Source organism: Struthio camelus, chromosome W (assembly GCF_040807025.1).
Source record: "Struthio camelus isolate bStrCam1 chromosome W, bStrCam1.hap1, whole genome shotgun sequence".
NCBI classification, from domain to species: domain Eukaryota; kingdom Metazoa; phylum Chordata; class Aves; order Struthioniformes; family Struthionidae; genus Struthio; species Struthio camelus.
Genome location: NC_090981.1, coordinates 42,649,253 through 42,671,166, shown reverse-complemented (window position 1 = coordinate 42,671,166; position 21,914 = coordinate 42,649,253). Strand labels below are relative to the sequence as shown.

The 21,914-nt window shown below is 37.3% G+C and overlaps 1 protein-coding gene across 2 annotated transcripts in view; it reads right to left on the bottom strand.

The window, feature by feature from the left end:
• Nucleotides 1-21,914, bottom strand: part of LOC138064158 (synaptic vesicle glycoprotein 2C) — a 182,105-nt gene that overhangs the window by 53,954 nt on the left and 106,237 nt on the right. For both annotated transcript variants that reach the window (XM_068925551.1, XM_068925550.1), the window contains one exon: nt 6,531-6,711. In XM_068925551.1, the coding sequence (XP_068781652.1) occupies nt 6,531-6,711 (181 nt within the window). The remainder of the gene's footprint in view (nt 1-6,530; nt 6,712-21,914) is intronic.

Below are 21,914 nucleotides of genomic sequence, written 5' to 3'. Positions count from 1 at the left end.
CACAGGTACATGGAAGTAAAGGAACATAATTTGATCCTCAAGATTTTTATATTAGAGTTTTAAAGCAGACGGTTTCTTTGGTGTCCCACCAATGCTGTGTGGAACAGATGGTGGAGTGCACAGGAGGCAATTTCTAATGAAATCAAAGACCACTTTGCCACTCACTTGAACTCAGGAGGACATTATCTTTTGCTTTACAGGAAATGCAAACATGGTGTCCCATAGGATACAGTATTAAGTCCACTTCTGGCAATTAATTAGTTCAATGCAGTATGCTGTTTGCCCTTATTGTAGTTATAAGTTATGTGACTCATCCTTTTTTCTAGAGAACAAAATCAGATGCAAAAAACCACATTTTTCTCTTCACATGTTCTGCATATTGAAACGAAAAGCTTTTGAAAATTGCACTGATTTGAGAAGAACGTTTCTACTAAAAGAGGTGAGGGATTTTAGCCTTTATTTAATATAAATGTTTCAAATAAACTGAAATTTTTAAATTTTACCTGCTATTCACATATGAGTTATTACTTGCCTCATCATAACCTAAGCAGTGGTTATAATCTTGTTATCCGCTGACCACGGAGAGGGTCCATGGACTACGTCCCAACAGGTCACAAAAAGTAACTAAGAACTGTAAATCTGTTGTTACTATCTGCAAGTTAGCTAGACAATATTTTACACCTCCACTGGAAAACATGGAGATTCTGAATGTTTATAAAAAGGTTAAGAAGAATTGGTCTAAACCTCTGGCTTGATGATAATAAGTGACAACTGCCTCTAGATTAACAGAGGTCTCTATAATTAGGAACAATCTAGTGTCAGCAGGAGACAACTTTTTTGAGTCCGGCTCAAGACTATAAAATAAAATCTGCTACTCTGTAAGGACTATCTGTCTCTGCACCTCCAACTGCAGGGTGCATTCCTTCAGCCTTATCTCTTTGCATAAATATACAGGAACATATGTAAGAACAATACTTAATAAAACAGCAGAAGCCTTTTATACTGCACATATTTCTCCACACGTGGAGAGAATGACATAACAGACATATGAAAAATGTCAGTCATGATCTTTCTCAGCTGTACTTTATCTTCTGTAACAAACACCATCAGAAGGAAGCAGAACAAAAGTAGAATGCATAATTTTTTTGGTATTTTCTCAGAAACATGTAATTCAATTCGGAAAAAATACCAGTCAAACAGCATATTCTTGTTCTTTTTGATGGCAAGAATTGGCCAGTTTTGGAGCCTTATGCCTCAGTTCTGTTAGGAGATAAATTTTATGACTGAACAAGTTATTTTGATGCCATCCTGGTTCTAAAGAACGCACATAAAGCTCTGTACACAGGAGGTTTCTATTTTGTAGTTCCAGCTTTTTTCCCCACTAACATTCTGCCCAAAAAAATCCCACTTTCATATTTTCTCAATGAATTTCTAGCTTTATTTTTAGCTCTCTGCTACTTTCTTCTGGCTGCTTTGGCTCACGTACAGAGGCAAACACAGAGTCCTCCACTGTTCAGTTCCTATTCCCTGCGGTTGCACTTACTGTCTAGCGACAGCCAGCAGCTCCGCAGGTCAGCTCCCGCTCGCTTTGCGTATGGCGTGTGTTGTGTGTGGTAGGTCACGTTTGCTCGGCTCTGTTACTTCAGAAAAGGAGTCATACTGCTACTGGTATTTATTCACAAAGGGTGATTCCTTATGCACCCTTTTGATGCAAATTTTTCTGATTTTAGATTCAAAGAGACCAACAGTGATGATTCAGGGGGAAAATGACATACAGAAATAATGAACTGATCTAATCCCACCTTTCAGCAAAAGAAGGTTCTGACCTCAGAGAAAACAGCCAAACTGAAAGCCATGTTTTCATAACGTTTTTCTAAACACTTTCTGTTATTGTTTGTTCTGTGAAATCATGAGGTGGGGTGAGGGGGCAGGACAAAAAGGAGATTTAAATAATGCACACATCAGGAGAGTAGAATTGAGGGAAGGCAATAATAAGCTAAGGTGCATTTGCGTTTTCTTTGTCGCAAGGGAAGATGATAAATGTCTGCTAATCTACCTTCAGAGCTGTGATTTGTCACAACAGACTTTGGCACCTGCACCCTGTGACAGCTGGGATGAAAACACCACTTAGGCAAAGCACTCAGGAAGGGCTCCCTTCAGCTGGAAGCCTTTGTTTGTTTGCAGATTCACTAGCCAAAGGGACTTGACATGCAAAAGCATATAAGGAATACAGAGATAAATAGGAAAAACCCCTCCCAGCAGATTAAATCTGTACGGCAGAATGGCATTCTCCTCCTGAAATATCTTATCTTCTCCTCTAAATGTGAAGAAGAGCCAGACTAAAGTAAAGACTGTGCCTGTGTATGACAGCATTTGCCAGTAATCACCTTGTTATTTGTGTTTTGCTAAGAAATTAAGCGATTATTAAAATTGAAATTAAGTGAGTTCAAAACAGGCTCACTGTTATCCTCCTAAGATTCACAAACAGCCCACCATCTCTCTCCTGCCTTTGTCCTCTCCAATGGCACAAACTCTTTCCCCTTATTAACAATTCTTTACTCTCATTACTGCCACAAATCTCATTAAAAAACATCTTTGCCATTTTCCTTTCATAACTTTCATGAGACTGGCAAAACGTCTAGTAGTGAGCAGGCAGATTTAACAGTTCACCTTGAGAACTGCTGGATGATGCCTTACAAAACTGCGAGGTGCTATACACCATGCATTGCTGCTCCTTCTACCCATATTTAAATCCAAGCACCTCTTTGGACTGCATATACTAGAGAAGTTGTCTTTCAGGTACTCACCTGGCCTATATGCTATTAGCAGCAAGAGAGTCCCTGTGATTAATCTTAATGTGAATGTTTATAGACCTATGTAATAGTTCAGTTCTGACACAAACGAGACCAATGAAACTGAAACGAAACTGAAATAATTCACTGGAAACACTTTTCCAATACTAGTAAAAACATAAGTTTTGTTCTGATTTGAGATCAAATTAAAGCAAATAATTGCACATAGTCTGTTTGCAGTATTTACTCAGCTGGATATGTCAGATATACTGGTTTCTGACCTGCCAGTATTGGTAAGTATGAAATCCTTGTTTATGCTCTCTTACTTTTGCAGATCTCATTCTTGCTCTTTTTTATTCCTCTTTTCAATTCTTTCTTTACTGCCACATAGCCTATCTCTCTACTTTTTTTCATGTGTTTTCTTCCTCTAGTCTTTCTCTCCCTTGTGTATAATGTTCTTTTCCTCCAGACTTACCAGTGACCACCCATCATCTCCCAACAACCTCAGGCTTACGCTGCTTATCCTGTATCCACTGCTGAAACTGCAAGGGCTGGAAACAAAGCTGTTTGTTTAAAAAGCCCAGACCGCCAACAGCTTCCTTGGCTTGACTGAGAAGCGTATCTATACTTTTGGCATATGTTATCAGCTTTGAAGCCAGTCACCTGCAGAGCTAATGAATCGTTTGCAGTGTAAAAATGCTGATAGCCACAGGTGGGAGGCAGCTGGGGGCTGCAGAGGAATTAGATGTGGTAGGATTATAGCCCTTTGAGGGTTAGAAAGCACAAGGCATTTTATGAGAAAAAAGTAGAGCAAGTGCGAATGAAGAGGTAGGAGATAGGTACAACATGATACAGAACACTGATGGCACACAACTACAAAAGCAGTCTGTTGGCCTTGATCTGATGTTCCTGAAGGCAACTGCTTGCGCAGGCCAACTATCTGCTGCTGCGTCCCCGTGATCCCTGTCTCCGTGAGAAGAGCTGTGCTCTCTGTACGACAGTACAGCTTGAGCAAGACTCTTATTCACAATGGGCAGGGAAAGGGACGCTTAATGGCTTTTGGTTACATTAGCAGTTTTAAGTTCACCGCATCTAAGCTGCATTTCTTAATGTTTCCATGGTTCTGGAGAAGAAATTCAGCAATACTGGCGCTTTTGTCAAATTAAAGAGAGAAATCGCTGTAGGCCAGCCATAATGTTTGGTCTGTAAATTAGGATATATTTATTCAACCTTTTCTACTTTGTTCATGAAAGAGTTTCATTTAACAGTAAAAATATGGGGTTGTTTGAAGAATTTCTGAACTGTAATTGGTCTCAGGATATATATTTATTTTGGCCAGCTTCTTACTGCATGAAAACCTTGATTACTTTTAGAGGTAACATTGAGTTGGCTAAGCATGATACATTTTTCCAAACAGTATCATGTCTGCTTATTTCAAGGCAGCTAAAACGAAATTTGCTGAGATAATACACTCTTAAGTGTTTTAAAAGTACACTTAAAGTGTACTGGGATGGGACACTTTAAGTAGTTAAGCATGCTATTGCAAACTGAGTTGCCGTTCTTAGAAAAATTGCGTCAAAAGTTATCTGAAAGTACAAAAAATAGTAAGATGGATAAAGTAAAATAAATGCAAGTTTTTGTAATAGAGCTTACATAAAATTCTCTAGGCCAGATTAATACTTCACAGTGGCAGTGCAGAATAGGCAACAGCTCCAGCACCTTTCCAGTTAGTGAAATTATGAGTAATGTTCCCGTATTAGAGAAGCATTCCTTTAACAATTTCAAAGACAGTTCTAACAACCTGCTTTTTGATGATAAACCTTGGCAAATTCCCTCAATGGCTAGTGATAAATACAGCTCACAGTTTCTTGCCTTGCTGTTTTTACTTTGTAGGAAGCCAGGTCTAAAGCCCTCTTAGACTTTTATCTGCCCTTAGGATTCAATTTCCTTTCGAGTTGTGATTTGGGATTAATCAAAGCAGGAATCACAGTTATGATATTATTTTCCATAAAAGGAAATGATTTTGCAGGCTATCCAACTTTTCTTTATTCTTTTCACTACCTTAATTCATCTTTCAGACTTTCATATCCCTCAGCAGATGCCCTTCACCAAGCAACACCTTATTATTATTTCTATTGTTTTGTCTTCCAAATCATTCTTTTTGCAACGCAGAATTTTTACCAGTTTCATTTTTTCTGGACACAAAAAATGATCAGAAGGGATTTCTTTTTCTCCTAAGCAATTTACCTTTACAAATACATTTTGACTGCAAGAAAATCTGAGGAAAATCTATTTTATAGTATTTAAAGTAAAACCTCGTATTAGATACCATTTTACTGTTCATGCTACTACATCTGTCTCTATATTTTCTAGAGGATGGCAGACAAGTTTGAACACTAAACACCTATTCAATTTTCATATCTCACGTACACTTCTTAATAATATTAATACTCATATATAATAATATATACTCATATGAAATTGTCCAGGTAATTCTCTGACCATTCAGAAAGCTTTTCTCCAATCTGAGTATCAATACCATTTTGCCTTTAAAACGTATCACTAAGCTCTCTGCTTAAAATTATTCATATTTCATATCTGGGCTCTCTGTCACACAAAATTACTGAAACAAAGCCACCTCCCTTGATAATAGGGATATTTATTCCATTTATTTGGATAAGGAAGGGGAACAGTCATCTCCGTCCCAAGACAGGACCTCTAAAATGAGGAGAGATTAGAAAGAGAAATGAAGCTGAATTTCTATTCCCATTCAACTGACACAATTCCCTTTTTATTCGAGCAAGATATGGGATGTAGTAAAGAATGCAATAAAGGTGAAAGACTTGATTCAAACCCTTTAGGCAAATTTCCTCTTGTACTGCAAGAAGATATGGCCGTCAAACCCTACTAGCAATGCACTTCACATGCATGGCTTTATGATACCAACGTCCTGTGCTGGCTCATTCAGCATCCTGAACATTGAGAGTGGTCTGACATGGAAGTCTAATTGGAAGTTTTGATCTGAATCAAACAATTACCAGAACTGCTAAACTAACACAAAGAACAAAACCCCTGATTATGCAAGGGTGCAGTAAAGGTACAATGAAGGCAGAAGCGTTCTCCTACTAATTTTCTTGTGTATATCAATCTCAGCTTGTGTAAGGTTTAAACTTAATGGATCCTTACCAATCTCTTAAACCTTTCTACCAACTAAGAAGTTATTTAAATTAAAAGAAAACGAAAGCAAATATAGAGCCACGAACATCATTATTTTGGAAAAAGCAATAACGTTTGGCATGATGCAAATAAGGCCCACCAAGACAATCTTGACTGCAGTGGTATTATAAACAGCATTTTGCACACAAAGACATTAGAAACTTCACAAATATTAGTAAAATCATACAATATACTTGTGGAAAGGGTATCATTTTACATACTGAACAAGCAATACATAAAGAAGTTGAGGTATAAAAGAGTTAAGCAAGTTGTTCAAGTTCACAAAGGAAGTCTGTTGCAAATTAAGAACAGAAGTCAATTGTTCAGTTCTCAGTCTGTATCTTACCCTTAAAATCATCATTTCTCCCCTTCAGATTGTTTTTTCGGACTGTAGTAGCTGCATCGCATAATTTGCTAACCCCTGGCACAAGATTACACTTCTACATTAAATAGCCTTTTGCAAACAGAAAAGTTTTATTAACACACAGAATTGTAGAAACAAACAAAAGCAGAAGAGCTTACCCAAATCCAGAAAACAAGCGACAGAAGAGGAAGAAGCCATAGCCCTGGACAAATGATGAAAGGAAGGCAAAGAATCCATTGACAGACATGCATATCAGGAGTGACTGTCTCCTTCCCACCTTGTCTGCCAAGCCTCCCCAGAAGAATGCCCCCACCATCATCCCAAGGTACACTATGCTACCTGCAATACACAAAAAAAAAATGTCGTTTTGTGAGCTACATTACTGAACACAATTGACCACACCAAAAAAGTCACATGTACTTGAATGATTTGCTTTCAGCAATCTTCTGTGTTTATAAAATAAATAGCATAGAGATTAATTTTTCCTTTCTCAACAAGTAGAAAGTGTGTGCACATCTTTGCACACGTACCTGGGCAGAATAGGTTTCCTATTGTGTCTGCATCATCTGTTAGTAGGCATACTGAAGCTTAATAAAACTATTGAATGAGGTGCCTCTAGCTAAAACAAATAAAATACAGGCAAGTAAGACTGAATAGGAGAAAGAATGCCACCCTTTCCTCAGAGATAAACTGCATTCTTGTTAAATATGGCAAAATTAAAACCTGCCCTACAGAAACAAACTGCATGAACATTTCTAGAATACAAGCAACTCTGCAGAGGCTTAATCAGTGGGAATAAAATGTCCTAAGTCTGAAGGAAAGTGATTAGGAAACAACACTTTCTGTTTGAGAGCTACAGCATCAAAGATGTCCAGCTTGACTGTTCTTCCTCCCTCCCGCTGCAATGTGCTGCTTTACTTTAAAAGGTATTATCGTGTATAAAGAAAAATGCTAGAACAGTTTTATTTCCAAAGAACTGTGAACAGATACATTACGATTTAGCTAAATGCATTAAAATGAGACAGTGAAAAAATCATTTTAGGGTGATTCTTTTTTTAAGTCGATGATGTTTTCAAAGTAACTTCAGAAGTAACTTGAAAGATTTAGCACTCTGACCATTCACATCTTAGCATACTGTACATTATTTCCTTTCCAAGGACGAACCCTTCTGTGGGACACTACATAAAGATGCACAACTCATTAAGCAGACTGTTAGAAGCACGAGTTGTTCCTAAGTTTAGATAGATCCATCCAGATTTGTATTTTGTTTTGATACATGTATTATTCCTTCTTCTAACTTTCTACTTCTTATTGAGCTTCCCAGATTGCGCTTCATCTATGTAATGCTTGCTGCTATCTTGTAAGTTTGCTACAGAGCAAGATTTAAATGCAGAGTAGCTGGAAGCAGCTAAAATAATAGCAAGCCTTGTCCTGTGACTCTCTGAGGAGGGAAAAGGCCCCAGGAACTGCCAGGCTGCCGGGCAGCTCAGCTGGGCTTCGCCTCTCCGCCTTTCAAGTTCTGGACTTCAACAGAATCAGCTCTGTCCTGCAGAAGGGAAAGGAAAGTGAAAAAACGCATGAATGTGTGGGCTTTGTTAACTGAGTATTAACCTAAAGGTCACTCATCGGTATTTCTATGCTTGGAATTCCTTGTGTTAACACCCGAACTGCCAGGGCAAACCGCTGCTGAAGGCTCTCATGCCCTGCAAAATATCCCTCTTCCCCCTCAGGTTTTGTACAATTAGTTTCCCCCACGCTGCTTCCTTATCAGGCATTATTCTAAAACATCTGATATAACACACATGACTTTAAATTTATATTAGTAAGCTACACAGTTATATTTTGCTTAGGTAAGTAAGCTATTCCTATTACATTTATGACAACTAAGCACCCGTGCGGACTTTCACGTTGAATACTACAGTGATAAGAAAATGTCGGCCACAGTCACAGAATCACAGAATCGTTTAGGTTGGAAGGGACCTCTGGAGATCACCTAGTCCAACCTCCCTGCTCAAGCATATTGCTCAGGGTCACATCCAGACGGGTTTTGAATATCTCCAGCGAAGGGAGACTCCACTACCTCTCCGGGCAACCTGTTCCAATGCTCTGTCACCCTCACAGTGAAGAAGTTTTTTCTCAAAGTCCCTGGAGGCTTTCTTACATTTCATATTTTTAAATAAAAATAATGCTATCTATATTATAAATATAGAATAGAAAACAATAATATGAAGCTTATTAGTATCCGTTAGTTGTTTCTAAATTCAAGGTCCCTACAGAGTAACCACCATCTGAAGTTGTCTCTGAGCACTGATTTTACATTTTGAACTATGAGTCAGTATAAAAGATGTGTAAAATCACAGAGAAAACTCTGCAAAGTGTAAGCTGTAAAAGGCTCATGCATCCTGTCTATCCAAGAAAATATATGGAATATTTTCCTCTTCTGAGAAGTAGCTAGAGATGGAATTTCAGAAATACGAATGCGCACGGAGGCTTTGCATCAATCACATGGAGCACGCACAATGTATCATGAAAAGAACAGACTGAAAAATACAGACCAAATTTCTATCATTTGCATTTTTTCATTCTCTGCATGACTCAGGTAACTTTTGAAATCAGAGAGCTGTGCTTCTTCCAGGTACAATGTAAACCTATACATATATACATACACACATACATACATACACACACACACACACAGGCACACACACACACACACACACACACACACAAACCCTGTATACAGAAGCAGTAACTACATCAGATTATTCTTGTAGGTTTGTTCCTACTTCATCTTCCTTATGGAAAGAAATCAGCCTCTTGTAATTTCTGATTCGAATAACGAATTTGATATACCTCAGTTACCTGGATCAGAAAAAAAATCTGTCATGCCTCAACCTAGGCAATGCAAAGCAAAGGAAAACTGCTACCCCCTTCACCATCAGTTGTGGCCAATACCAGCAAATGAATCTTTTCTGCAGCTGCTTCCCTTTTTAGCCAATAATAAAATAAGAACAAGATATTTCTAGACTGATTGTGTTCTCCATGAGTCCATAAAGAAAGGATGTCAGATCCATCGCTGCTCATCGTAAGAGCATTAACTGTATCTTTACCTAGGCAAAACCAATAAGCTTATAAAGAAAAACAACAGTGAAATTGCTTCCTAAGATAGCTTTTGCTGCCACTCATTTTCTAGCTATTACTGTAATCTTAATTATTATCCCACACTCCAGGTAGGCCAGTACTCCGAGTCTGGAAACTCCATGCAGCAGAGCTAGTGCTTGTTTGGCAACGTGAGCTGAACAAACTTAGCAAAAATGGTTCGAAAGCTGCATTGGCAGCAACTAAAGTGGTTAACCTTCACTCTTGAAGCTGAAATTCTTTACTACGGTATTTTACACTGTCCATTTACAGCTACATTTCATTAGGTTATCCCAATCAACACTCTAATATTAGAAATACTCACAGAAGGCCTGTCAAATATTTTGGGGTTTCTTTATACAGCTATCTTTGAAATATTCTTATGCAAATAATCTTTGTTTAACCAAATAATTGCTCTCCTTGAGAAATATAGAAAATTTTTTACAAGTTAAAAAAAAATCAAAATTCTCTGAACACAGTTCATTTTTTCTCTTCTAGATTTTCTTTAGATTTTATTATTTATGATCATATCATCATAGCTTCTCTGAAACTAGCCTAAAGTTCCCCATTTTAAGATCTCAACTTTGATTCCTTTCTTCTCATGAAAGAAAACAGTTTCCAAGTTTTGGTGGTTTGAAAACATTAACCTTTCTCTTATATTAAATCCTTTGGTCATCAGACTGTGTTTTGGCTTCTCTCCTATGCATAAAAGTCTCCTGAAGGGCATTCAAAATAAAGCTGCTAAAAATAATATTCTCCTCCTTTCAATAAACTTCTATAAATAAGCTCCTCTCTCAACCCCACCATTATCTCATACGTTCTCATCATATTATTTTTGATTTCTTCCTAATTGCCTTGTGAGTCCTCAGTTAGCTCCCCTGCCAAAGATTTGTATCCCTTCCATCCTCAGCCTACTGCAGCTAGCTACCCACAATACCTGCTTCACTGTATTTTCCTGTCTTTCTTCCTTTTTTAAAATTTTGTTTCTCTTGATACCAAATATATCTCTGGCCCCACACCATGAAGCCAGTCCCCTTACTTTCCACGTTCAGATCATTCCTTTAGGCCTTTTTTCTCCCACTATTCACAAAAAGCACTAGAAGTAACAAATGGAGAAGGAGAATTCCAGCTCTGAACAATTAAATAGCTGAATGACCACATAACAAATGCAAGTAACCAATGGCATCAGTTTATCATTTTACCCTTCCTCATCCCTTTCCTTCCAACCTTTATAGCTCTTGTTTATCATGTCATGCCATTAGTCAGAATATAAAACTCAGGGGAAAATGCTGTTTCATAAATCACTTATTACATTTTGCACACTGCAGAAATAGGAATTTCAAATATGTAAAAATTGAATACCCAGTTATTGGTCGGACCCTGCTCTCTTTCCTCATTACCTTTAAACATCAGTTATAAAAAATAGTGAATGTACAGGTATACATATACGCATCTAGATTTTAATCCAGCCTGTCATCTCGACAGTGATGCTCCCTTTTTGTGCAACTACTACTGATTATAAAACTGGCTGCTTGTCTTTTTCTTTCTGGTATAGCACACTTGTGCCTCTAAAGGAGTGCACAGGTCCTGTGCTCATAGAGCACAGGACACACACGGATTTCACATACAGCATCATCCAAGAAACATATTTTAGAAAATTAAAGTTTATTTTAAAATACAAAGACTACTAACGGAATCCTTAACAGAATTCTTTGTTCCCCTACGAAGTAACATATAATCTCAGCAAACTCTGTCGTTTAGTGGAAAGTTGCTGAGAAGAACCAAGCGGCAGCTGAAAAAAAACCTTATCCCACGCTAAAATGAATATTCTCTGCTATTGCTCTTTTACCAAGTTGTAACACTCTCTGTCTTCTTTCCACAGCAGAAATTCTACGTACTTCAAGGAACTTTTCTGTTGGGCAAATGTACAAAATACACAATTGTTTCCTCTTCAGATTGGGGACCGTCTCTCTCAAAATAACCAGCAATTAATTGCCCATGGACAAGCTCTTCTTATTCCATTATTTCCATTCATATTCTGAGAGAATGTCTGCTATGAAAGGACAAGAAGTTTAGCATCTGTTAAAAGAAATTACTCAGTATGATCATTCATTTTGTCATTGACAGCTGACAGGATCTCAGTTTGGAATTGGCTTTCACCATGCACACACTCTGGATACGATATGGCCAACTTATTGTATTTCTTTTAAGATCTGCACACAGCATCTTTCAGGTTGGTATCAACAGCTGGACCTTACAAAGCGCCAACCAACAGATCCCTCAGTGTCCAAACTCTGGTTTATGGACAATTTAAGCAACGGGATAAAAATACATTCATGGCCAGTCACTGAGGTTCAGCTGTTAAACAGCAAGTTACTCCTTGTGTCCCCACAGCTTTATTGCTTGCAACTATCTGTTGCAATTCATATCCTGGTACCTAAACGAAAGCTGAAACCTTCTGAAAAATCAGGCTGTAAGCATACACTTCATTTGGGGAAAAGAAAGCAAAGCAGGACTTCCTTGCAACACAAGGACTCGGGCTATGGGACACTGATGTTCATCTTCTGCTTTAGTACACCTCTTGTAAAGTAGGTGTCAAACTAGCGTAATATTGTTTTTTCCCTTTGTGTTGTTTTGGGCATTAGTCTGAGGTAGGAAAGCATTTCACAGAAGTAGAAAAAGTACTCTCAGTAAAAAAAAAAAAGTCACTATGTAAGAATAAGATTATAGGATTACATTTTGGAAAACAGACCCATGACAGCTCCAGCGAGACAAATGCTCTTCACAAGAGTTATACTGTACTTTAATCAGGGGGTTATTTATTTGTATGTAGATCTTTCTATAAGTTATTGTTTTGGAAATAAAATAATTCATAATGAAGAACTTACTTAAACGCCCGTAAGTAGCATACTGAATAAGAATATCCAGACTTATCTTTGTTTTAACCCTGATAAACAGCATATGCAGAGTTTATAGATGATGATCTTTCACAACTATACCTAATTATTAGCTGCCATGAGTTTCTTTAATCAGAAAATACTGTGGAAAGAATTGTGACCCATACAATAGTTTTATTTAAACGTACATAGCTTCTAATTAAATTGTTCATAATATGAGCTAATTAAAACAAGCACTTTTGCACTAAGAGGACAAATATAAGAAAATTGTAATTACTCTAGAATTGGCAAAAGAATTCAATTTTCTAAAGCCATTATTTTTAGATGTTTAAAGCCATTTGTGTAGTTAAAATATTAGATTTTCAGTTCTTATTCATCATCTTATTCTATTCACCTCCTCAGAGGTGCTGAGACTTCAAAATTCATAAATAAAGAACTGCCACAAATTAACACTCCTGCATGAGGGTCATTTCTTCTTTCCTCTAAACAGTGCTTGAAGTATTAGAATAATAAGATGCAGATTTGTGGAATGGTAAGTTTTTAAGATGTAGAATTAAACGGCTAAAGAAATAAAATGCTAGCAGCTTCTCACAGTAATCATTTTGTGTCTTAACTTAGATGCTAAACGATTGCTCTTGCCTAATAATATGCAATATATGCAAATCCCAATGGGCCACAGCATACCAGTCTCTTGCTCTATTACTGCTCTTCACACTAATCCACTCCTTCCGCATTCCCTTTCAGGACAGATGCAGACAAATTTCAGACTGCAATTTCATACTGTCTAGTATGCAGATGCTTAATTGTATACTCATTTACAAGCTTTTTGCTATCCTACTTAATCTGTATTTACAAACATTCAAACTTTTTTTCCTATTAAATTACTAGAATTATTTTTAGCAATGAGCATGGTAATGGGTTATCTGTTTAAATACATGAAAAATATAAAGCAATTTTCAGGCTTCAGTCTCAATATAAAAGTTTATACAGTGTCCAATACACTGCAGTGATTCTTGGACCTTCAAGTGTTACTCGCAACTGAGTGACCTACATGCTTGGTTCTCTAATAGGAATAATTTCTAAGTAGCAGGTCTTTGCTTGATACAGCATTCAGCATTTTTTTTATATATTTATTAGTTGCTAAGTGCACCAGATATTCTGGATATCCTTCACAGTCAATATAAAAGAGTAACTATATCTCTATAATAACCAAAGAAAGACATAAAGTCACGCTCATTGAGGGGAAGGAATATACTAAAACCCAGTCAGATCAGTGAAAAAAAAAAGTTTCAAACTAAATCAATTTTTAAAATGTTTGTTAATGTTTAAGTCTGTTTCCCTAGTTTTTACATAGGAAAAACAACTCATGGAAGTGCTCTGACATGAAGGTTACCACAAATAAATAGTATATAATTCATATAATTAATCAACATGAATAGTTTCACTGCAACCGAACTGTGAAGTTCCAATCTTATCTCTGTTGAAAAGAGAATGCTGTTTATAGGACCTACTGTGTACTTCTACTTTTACAGGAAATTATTAAACAAAAAGTCAAGCAGGCAGCACAGAATATGAACAGCGCACAAATGGAAAAATAATTATTGCTACCACCAAAAAGGCTGCTAAGGTTAAGGGTCACAGATCTGACCTATTGCTAAAGTATAAAGATGTAAAGGGCCAAATCACCCCTGCAATAACTTGTTGGATTTCAATGAATTAAATATAGTGAAGTAAGATAAAACTCAACAAGGTGTTCAACTTTGGAGGAAATTGTATTTTCTGACCCTTGCAGAGAACCCCTCAATTCAAATTCTGTAACCAATTTAGTGCAACTCAAGAATTTAGCCACTAAGTTAAAGATGACTTTCAGAAAATAATTTTCAAAATCATTTTGTTGAGCTCTTCCCAAAAAAAGAATAAGAACAATAAGAGACAAATATAGGCCTTCTACCTCATCAGCAGGAGGAAAACAAGCACAGACTACCTCCTTACACCACTTTCAAACATGCCTTCAAAACATCTGAAGATACTCAGTCTGATACCAATCCAGAAACCTCACATAAACAGAAATCAAGTGAACCGTATCTGGTTCATGGACAAAATGATCCTGTTTAGAGACAATCTGATGAACTGCAATATTTGATAGAGGAACTCAGGCGTGAAAGTCAGGAAAATGGGAGTGAAAGCAAAGCTGGGCAAAAGAAAAGTAACATTCAGTTGATCAGCGTAGATGGGAAAATGAAAGAATAACTCAACAGTTCTGCTTGCAAAGCTATTTATGGTCTTTAAGATCAACAGTGGAAAAAAAAAAACATGATCAGCAACAGGGTCAATTCAAAGGTGTACAAGGGTAGATCAGGCATAATTTAATGACTGATTTAATTAAAGGAAAACTGTCGTGAGGTAGCCAAGTAATATACCTTTAAAGAGAGAACAAGAGAAGCCTCACAAATATTAAACCAAGATGGAGCAGGGGATAAGTAGAAAATACTAAATGGAAATTAAATATATATGTATTTCTGTATTTTCCCCTTTCAAAAGGATCAAGCCCAGGTTTTCCAAGGAACTGAATCAAAAAGGAGAAATAGATGTAAAAGCACAGTAAGAAACCTTCAAAATAGCCAGGAGACAGCTGAACCTAAGTGAATAAGTCACATGGCATCATCAGAAGGCAGTAAGTGTACAACGCAAGAAGAAATTTGACAATACAGAACTTTAGATCAAAAAACACCCACAGTACATTTGTCTTGCTTTAGTGTAGAGACTGAAGTAAAAATGGTTTCCCTCTATGGCTACCCAAAGTCCTCACCCAGCTGTGCTCTTCAAAAGCTGAAAGGTGAATCAGGAAGGTGGGTTCTTCTTGAGAAGACGGGAGAAGGGAGCCGAGGTCTGTCCTCTCACAGAGGGGTGGAAAAAAGGCAGTCTGCCCAGGAAAATAACTGACATACATTTCCAAATCATGAAGCTACTCCAGAGTGTGTCCACTCTGGGAGGAACTGCAGAAATGAAAACCCAAAGATGGAGAGGTTCGAGCAAAGCTTTTCTAGTGCTAGATCAGAAACACCATCCCCATGGAAGTCAAAGACTCCCAAAACATTCATTCTCACAAATTTCTTTCAGATGTTAACTAGTTTCCTGATCTCCTCGGAATGTCTCTTGAGAAGTTGATGTGCCTAAAATGTCTACTTTTGATTTGTTTCCTGTATCTCAGATGTGAGCCTGAGGTGTTTGTGGTGTACAGTTCTCCTTCATTTTAATTCCAAGAGGAAAAAAATTGGTGGTTTGCCTCCACGTTTGCTCTGATTGGGCCTATGAGACTGACTGTGTTTTATGTAGTATCTGAAGAACAAGATGATTTCGCTCTGGATCTTTACATTATTTGTTATTTCAAAAACAATATATTTTTGTTCCTTTTGAATTCTGTACACCATTAACTCTCCCCATAACTGTAAGGACATTCGCCTTATAATATATCCAGAATTTATACAACTAGGTGTGTTGATGCGTATTTTTCACTAATGAAACATTACTGTCTTAACAGATGAGTTTCCTCTGTACTCAGATATTAATTATTTTAATTAAAACATTTTAATAACAAAAGCAATATCTGCTCCTGCTTTTCCTCTGATCCAAATCAGATGAACTAATAAATGCATAGAAGAAGCCGAGTAACTGCAGAGATTGTGACAAGTAACAGATTGCTCACTAGGAAGGGGGCTTTTCTTCACAGCTGTATTCTCTGATAAGGCAGTAAAATAGAGAAGAATATGGTAAACCAATACCTTTGCATACATTATCATCACCACTTATGCCTTAAGAACATTATCATGTCAATAACTAAGTCTTTAAAAAAGTCAAATCCACTACCAAGCATTAGCATCAGTTTAATTTATTCTGTAACAGATTTCTCAGAATAAAAAAAAATCATATTTCATTTTGTTAGAGTTATTTACAAACGGAATACTACTAGTGTTTACTGCGGCAAATGGCAGCACTTTTTTATACTATTTTATACTGCTATTGCTTGACTAGCCAAATCAATAATCCATTACAAATAAAATGACCAATGCTGTACTTTCTCACAGATAATCAGTCGGCATTCAAATGTAGCATAAACCCAGGGCTGTAAGAATCAGCCAACATGTGATATTTCTCTTCCCATATACACAATGTTTTTAAAAGACGATTGTTACCTATATGCAATAGATAGAGCACAGCGTTTATCAAAAGCCCAGATAATCCCAGGTAATGACGTGAAGCCGTTGACAGATTCCCTAGGTAATATCACTGAACATATTATTTTCACCCTATCTCTTCCTTTGATCCAATAGTTCCCCCTGGCATTAGAGAGAAAATCCTAACAGACAAGCCTCAGATAAAACACACCTACTTAAGCTGTCCTAATACCCCTAACTCCTGTTTTTTCCTTCCACTGCAACTGTGGAGGCTCCTCTGGATTTTTTTCCCTCTCAGATTTAGATGCTATATTCAGTGCACTCTTTCACCCAGCTCTGAACTGACCCTGTCACGGTGGAAATTGCTGCGACTTTGCAATTTGAAATGCACTTCCACGGCAATCCTGAGAATCAGAATGACTATAAATGGTGCATATGATTGAACAGTGCACAGCACGTACTCTACTATGGAGTAATAACATTTCAAAATAAAAAAAATATTTCATGAAAGCTTTTAATTGCCCACACAGTCCTCTAAATTAATCATCTCATTTCATATAAAAACTCTTCATGTTGGCTACATTTTTTTTGTCTTAATCTTAAACTTTTATTTGCTTAGTCCTGCTTCTAACTCGAAATAGAGCAAAGACCATGAATAATCACTGTAACTTTTAATCAACACTGAAGTAAAAACAGAAAGCCCAAAGCATATACATCTACATTAAGAGCAGGTGCATCCAACACAACTAATCAAAGCACAGGATACTAAGAATTAATTAATAAAACTGTGCTCCCAGTGAAGGTATCTGTACAATAATAAAGCTAACTGGTGATTATTATTTCAGTGGTTAATCAGCCATTAACTCTCCTTACTGAAACTGTATTCCAGTACTGTGCAAACTACTTCCCTTGTAAACGGGAGGAAACAACTTCTTATTTTCCTTCTTCTAAACGGTGACTGTTACTCTCTTTGTTCCAATGTAATGAAGGTGGGAGGGAAGATAAAAAATGTTAAAAATGAAAAAAACCCTTATATTTGAAATCTCTGACTCCCACTGGCTTCAAAAAAAAGACATTAGGTTAGGCTTAACCTCACCAGGAGGAGCTTACCAGAGTGAGTAACGGTCTTGGGGAGGCAAAAAAAAAAAAAGGAAAAAACCCCCCACACATCTCCGCCAGCATCTTACAGGAGATACGGCCTTCCTCACCCAGCACGCCACTGCATATGAGTGAAAAAGAGACCTCCCTTTACTAACGGTCCCATTTTGTCTTTCTACTTTTGCATTTGCAGTCAATGAAATACAGTAACTAATCCAATGTCATAATGAAGAATAACGGACCAAAATAATGCTCTGTGTGGTGCCAATGCACCTGCAGGTGCTGGTGATTCTAAGCAGGCTTTTTAATGATGTATTTACAATAGTGCCAGGAAGCAGAGTTATAATGTCTAAATGGAAATTTATTTAGATGACTGTATCTGTTCACGATCGCTATTCAGCAAAACTTGCTAGTGGCATTTTCAGAACCAGCCTTGAAAATCGCTCTAAATCCTAGCAGATTAAGGAAAATATTTGTGAACTGTGAAAACGAGCAGATCTGACAAATGCCAGACAAAAGCAATACACGGTACAATAGAGAACCAACCACCTATCACATGAGTTATAAGCATCCATACTTTCTGAAGTTCATATGAAGCCCTCCACTGTTAACCAATACAGAAAATAATTTCTGTTCGGCTGACAGAACAGAAAGAAATTTGCAAACTGGCCACCGATGCCTATCTTTGGGAACACAGACCTTTTTCTTTTTCATCATTATAGATGTAAAGCCAGTGTCACTCCCCACCATTTCCTTAATTTCTCTAGTTCACGTTACTCTCCTAACTCTCTGTTATCCAGAAAAAAAGTAGATGCAAATGTCTGTCTGCCTGATAAACTGCTATGCCCATGACACATTTATCCTAAGAAAAGCTTGCTCACTGTAAGCATAAATGCATTTATGCATTGTAAAGCACATCGTGCTCAAACTAGAAGAACTCAACATAGGAACGTGTCATCAAAAACTCTTGGTTTTGTTTCCTGCTAGCTGGAACAAGGGTTGGCAGATGTTGGTTTGAAAGGGTCATTGGTTTACGAGAGCCGGGGAATACTCTGATAAACATTTTACATTTAGTGGTAGGGAAGAGGCGACTATCTTATTTTCTTTCCCATCTAGAAGTCTGAGTAGTAGGTAGAGTTACTTGGACTGGGTGCAAAATCTGAGATTCTTCAGTGAAAAGATTATGGACAGAACTTCCCTAAACTGCTCACAGTTCCAGTCACACCACAGATAGAGAGTAATGCTCCCTGGACACCTGTGGCCTGTTAGTTTGCTGTTATTATGCTGTCATATTATTCATTTATTTATTTTATCAGTAATTCATCATCATTCCTTTATCTAAGCATTTATACTTGTATAGTATAGTGGTTTGATTCTGCATCTGCTAGGAAAGTATGACATGCCATACATCTGCGACAATGTAAAAGTGGTTCAAACAAGGGAAACAGGCCTGTATAGCGAGAACAGATGTATCCATCATAGGGAAAGAGTTATGCCCTCACTGAAATACTGTCAGAATAGATTACAAAATTAATGGCAAGCCTTACTTTTCAGCACTGACATACATTTAACCAAGCCAAAGCTCTGGAATAACTAGTTATTTCAAATCCTGTATATCACAATATATTATTGGCTGCCATTTCTTGGAAATATTAATAGTATAAGACAAAATGACTAGTCAAACTTTGAAAGAGTCTTAAAATCTTGGATTGATTAAATCCATGGATGAAATGCACAGGAAGAAATGTACTTAGCTGTGACAAAAAGTGATTGAATTATGTTCATTCCAAGATTTAATGACATTCATTAATACGTTCACTGTGAAAATAATTTTACTTTGTGCCAAGGAGCTCACATCGCTTTCATTTCATAGCTCAAATTTGATACAAGATGCAAAATTCAGAGCAACGAATATTCAAATAATGAAGAGGTACATTTCAATAAATGGAAGCTCGTAGATCATAACTTAACTGTGTTGTAGAATTAACCAAATACAGACCTTGAGGAGAGTGCAGCATCACATTTTAAAAGTTCAGTTTGGTTAAAAAACTGCATTTGACTCACTAATTTAAACAGCAATGTATCATCAGCCGTAGATGCCAAGGAGTGAGGACGGGGAAAAGCAGAGGTGAGAGCCAAATTAAAGGTGTGAAATCACCATGGCCCTCAGGCTTTTCCTTTGCGAGGTACTTCCTTCTTTTGGCCATTTTTGTAAGATTATAAATGTATGTGACATGAACACTAAAATCACTGATCTGCGATAGGATAGGCAGAGCCAGAATATAACCTGCAGTGCATAAAAGAGCAGCCCAGAGATTTTAAACTATTTTAGACAATCAAGGGGAAGAGAAATACCCTATGGGCCAGAGATTTGAAGATAACTGCAAGCACACAATTATTTGAGGCTTATGTCTGTAGGCAGACAAAAAATATAGGCATACTTGGACATGGTATTAAAGCACGTTTGTAACTGAGCAGCTAACAAGGACCTTAATGCTTACTCATAGTCTTCATAAGTACATATGTTTTCCCAATCGTGGGCTGCAATTTCAGTCATTTAAATAAAAGAGTGTTTCCCAATATCCACTGTACTCATCGGATTCAAAAGAAGCAAGCGCAGCTCAAGCCTTCAAGAAAGTGTCATATTCTGGCAACAAATGTCTGTCTCAAAAAGTGGCCTAGGACTTTACTAGTCATATATGCACTTATATCTTTGACACTGTTCCAAGACATACGAGTATAGTTACGTCCATCTAACTAAAAAAAGTAATAAATAAGTATTACGGTACTTACAGAGCTCTCAGAAGATGAGTTGGTTAAGATAAGAGCATTTGGCCATGCTGGAAACACGTACAAACACCAAGCCTCTCAGCTGTGTACTGCAATGCAGTGACTTCATGTTGGCTTGTATTGAATTTTTTACTCAGGTTAAAGCTGCATAACTGAAACTGGTTATTGAATTCTCCTAACCCCAGGTTAAACGGTTAACTCTTAAAAGTGAAGAGTGAACATGTAAGTTAACATTGTCCAGTAGTTTGCAGTCATCAGTAAAGCTGCATGCTGGAACAACACGAAACAGGAAAAACTGGATCATCAAAACCTCCTACATGGTGCTAATGCTCTCCCTGTTAGCACAACCTTCTGTCACTGCAAGATGATTTGGGAACCCAGAAAAGGAGCGTAGCTGTGACCCTACCTTAAACTACTGGCTTCTAGCAGAAGCCCCTAACAGCTCACAGAACTGAATATGCTGCGTTTCATTAACGGTTCCAGTCTGTGCTCCCAGTTCCTAGCTTGTGACAAGCCCAGGACGTTCCATGTGGCGTGTTTAATCCAGTTCATAACAGACAAAAATTATATTGCACACTCTCTCTCCTGTTCCTTTCTTTCCCTCAAAAACCAAAACCAAGCATACCATCTCTACTGATTCAAGTAACATAGCTCCTTAGAATGTATAAGGATCTTTCTCCTAATTTTCCTCCCCCAGATAATTATGTCTGGAAGCCAAGCAGAGAAAGCACTGCAGTAGTAATAGTTTAATGCCATTGGAAGGGAATTGAACTGTACCAAAGGTGAACAGCATGCATGATAGCATTTGTATTTCTGGCATCTTCTTCTGAAGAAATAAGGCGTTAATCCTACATGCAAGTTTTCGTCTTGCTCAGGAATATTTAGCGCACATTTCAGTGACTACAGCTCTATTTCTAAATACTTCTATTGCTGCTAAAAAGATTTATTACTACTATTAACCATAAGCACAATGGACTCTCACTGCTATTTCAGTGATATTCCTCACACTCTAAGATCTGCTGTGATTCCAGTAAGTGTTTTTAACCTAGATTCATTTCTTGTGAATATAGTAATTTTAAAATCCATTTCTAAAAATCATTTCAAGATCTGTGCTGCTTTCAATAAGATTACCATTCATACTATGGACAAGATTCCATATTTAAAAAATCAGTACTAAGTCTCTTCCTCTACCTTTGAAGTCCAAAATCATAAACCCCCTCCAAAATTTTAAGAATTTCTCCATAATAAAAATATATAAAGGAGTACCCCTGGAAGTTTCAACTCATAGCAGCACATCTTCCACCACTTGCACATAACAGTACAATACAGAGAAGCAGAGCATGGTTTTCTTTTAATTTATACCATTTATTGTCTATTATATCATTACCAATCTGGTACCCTGCTACCAACTGAAATGTGACCAGAAAAAACTCGCTCACTTTCT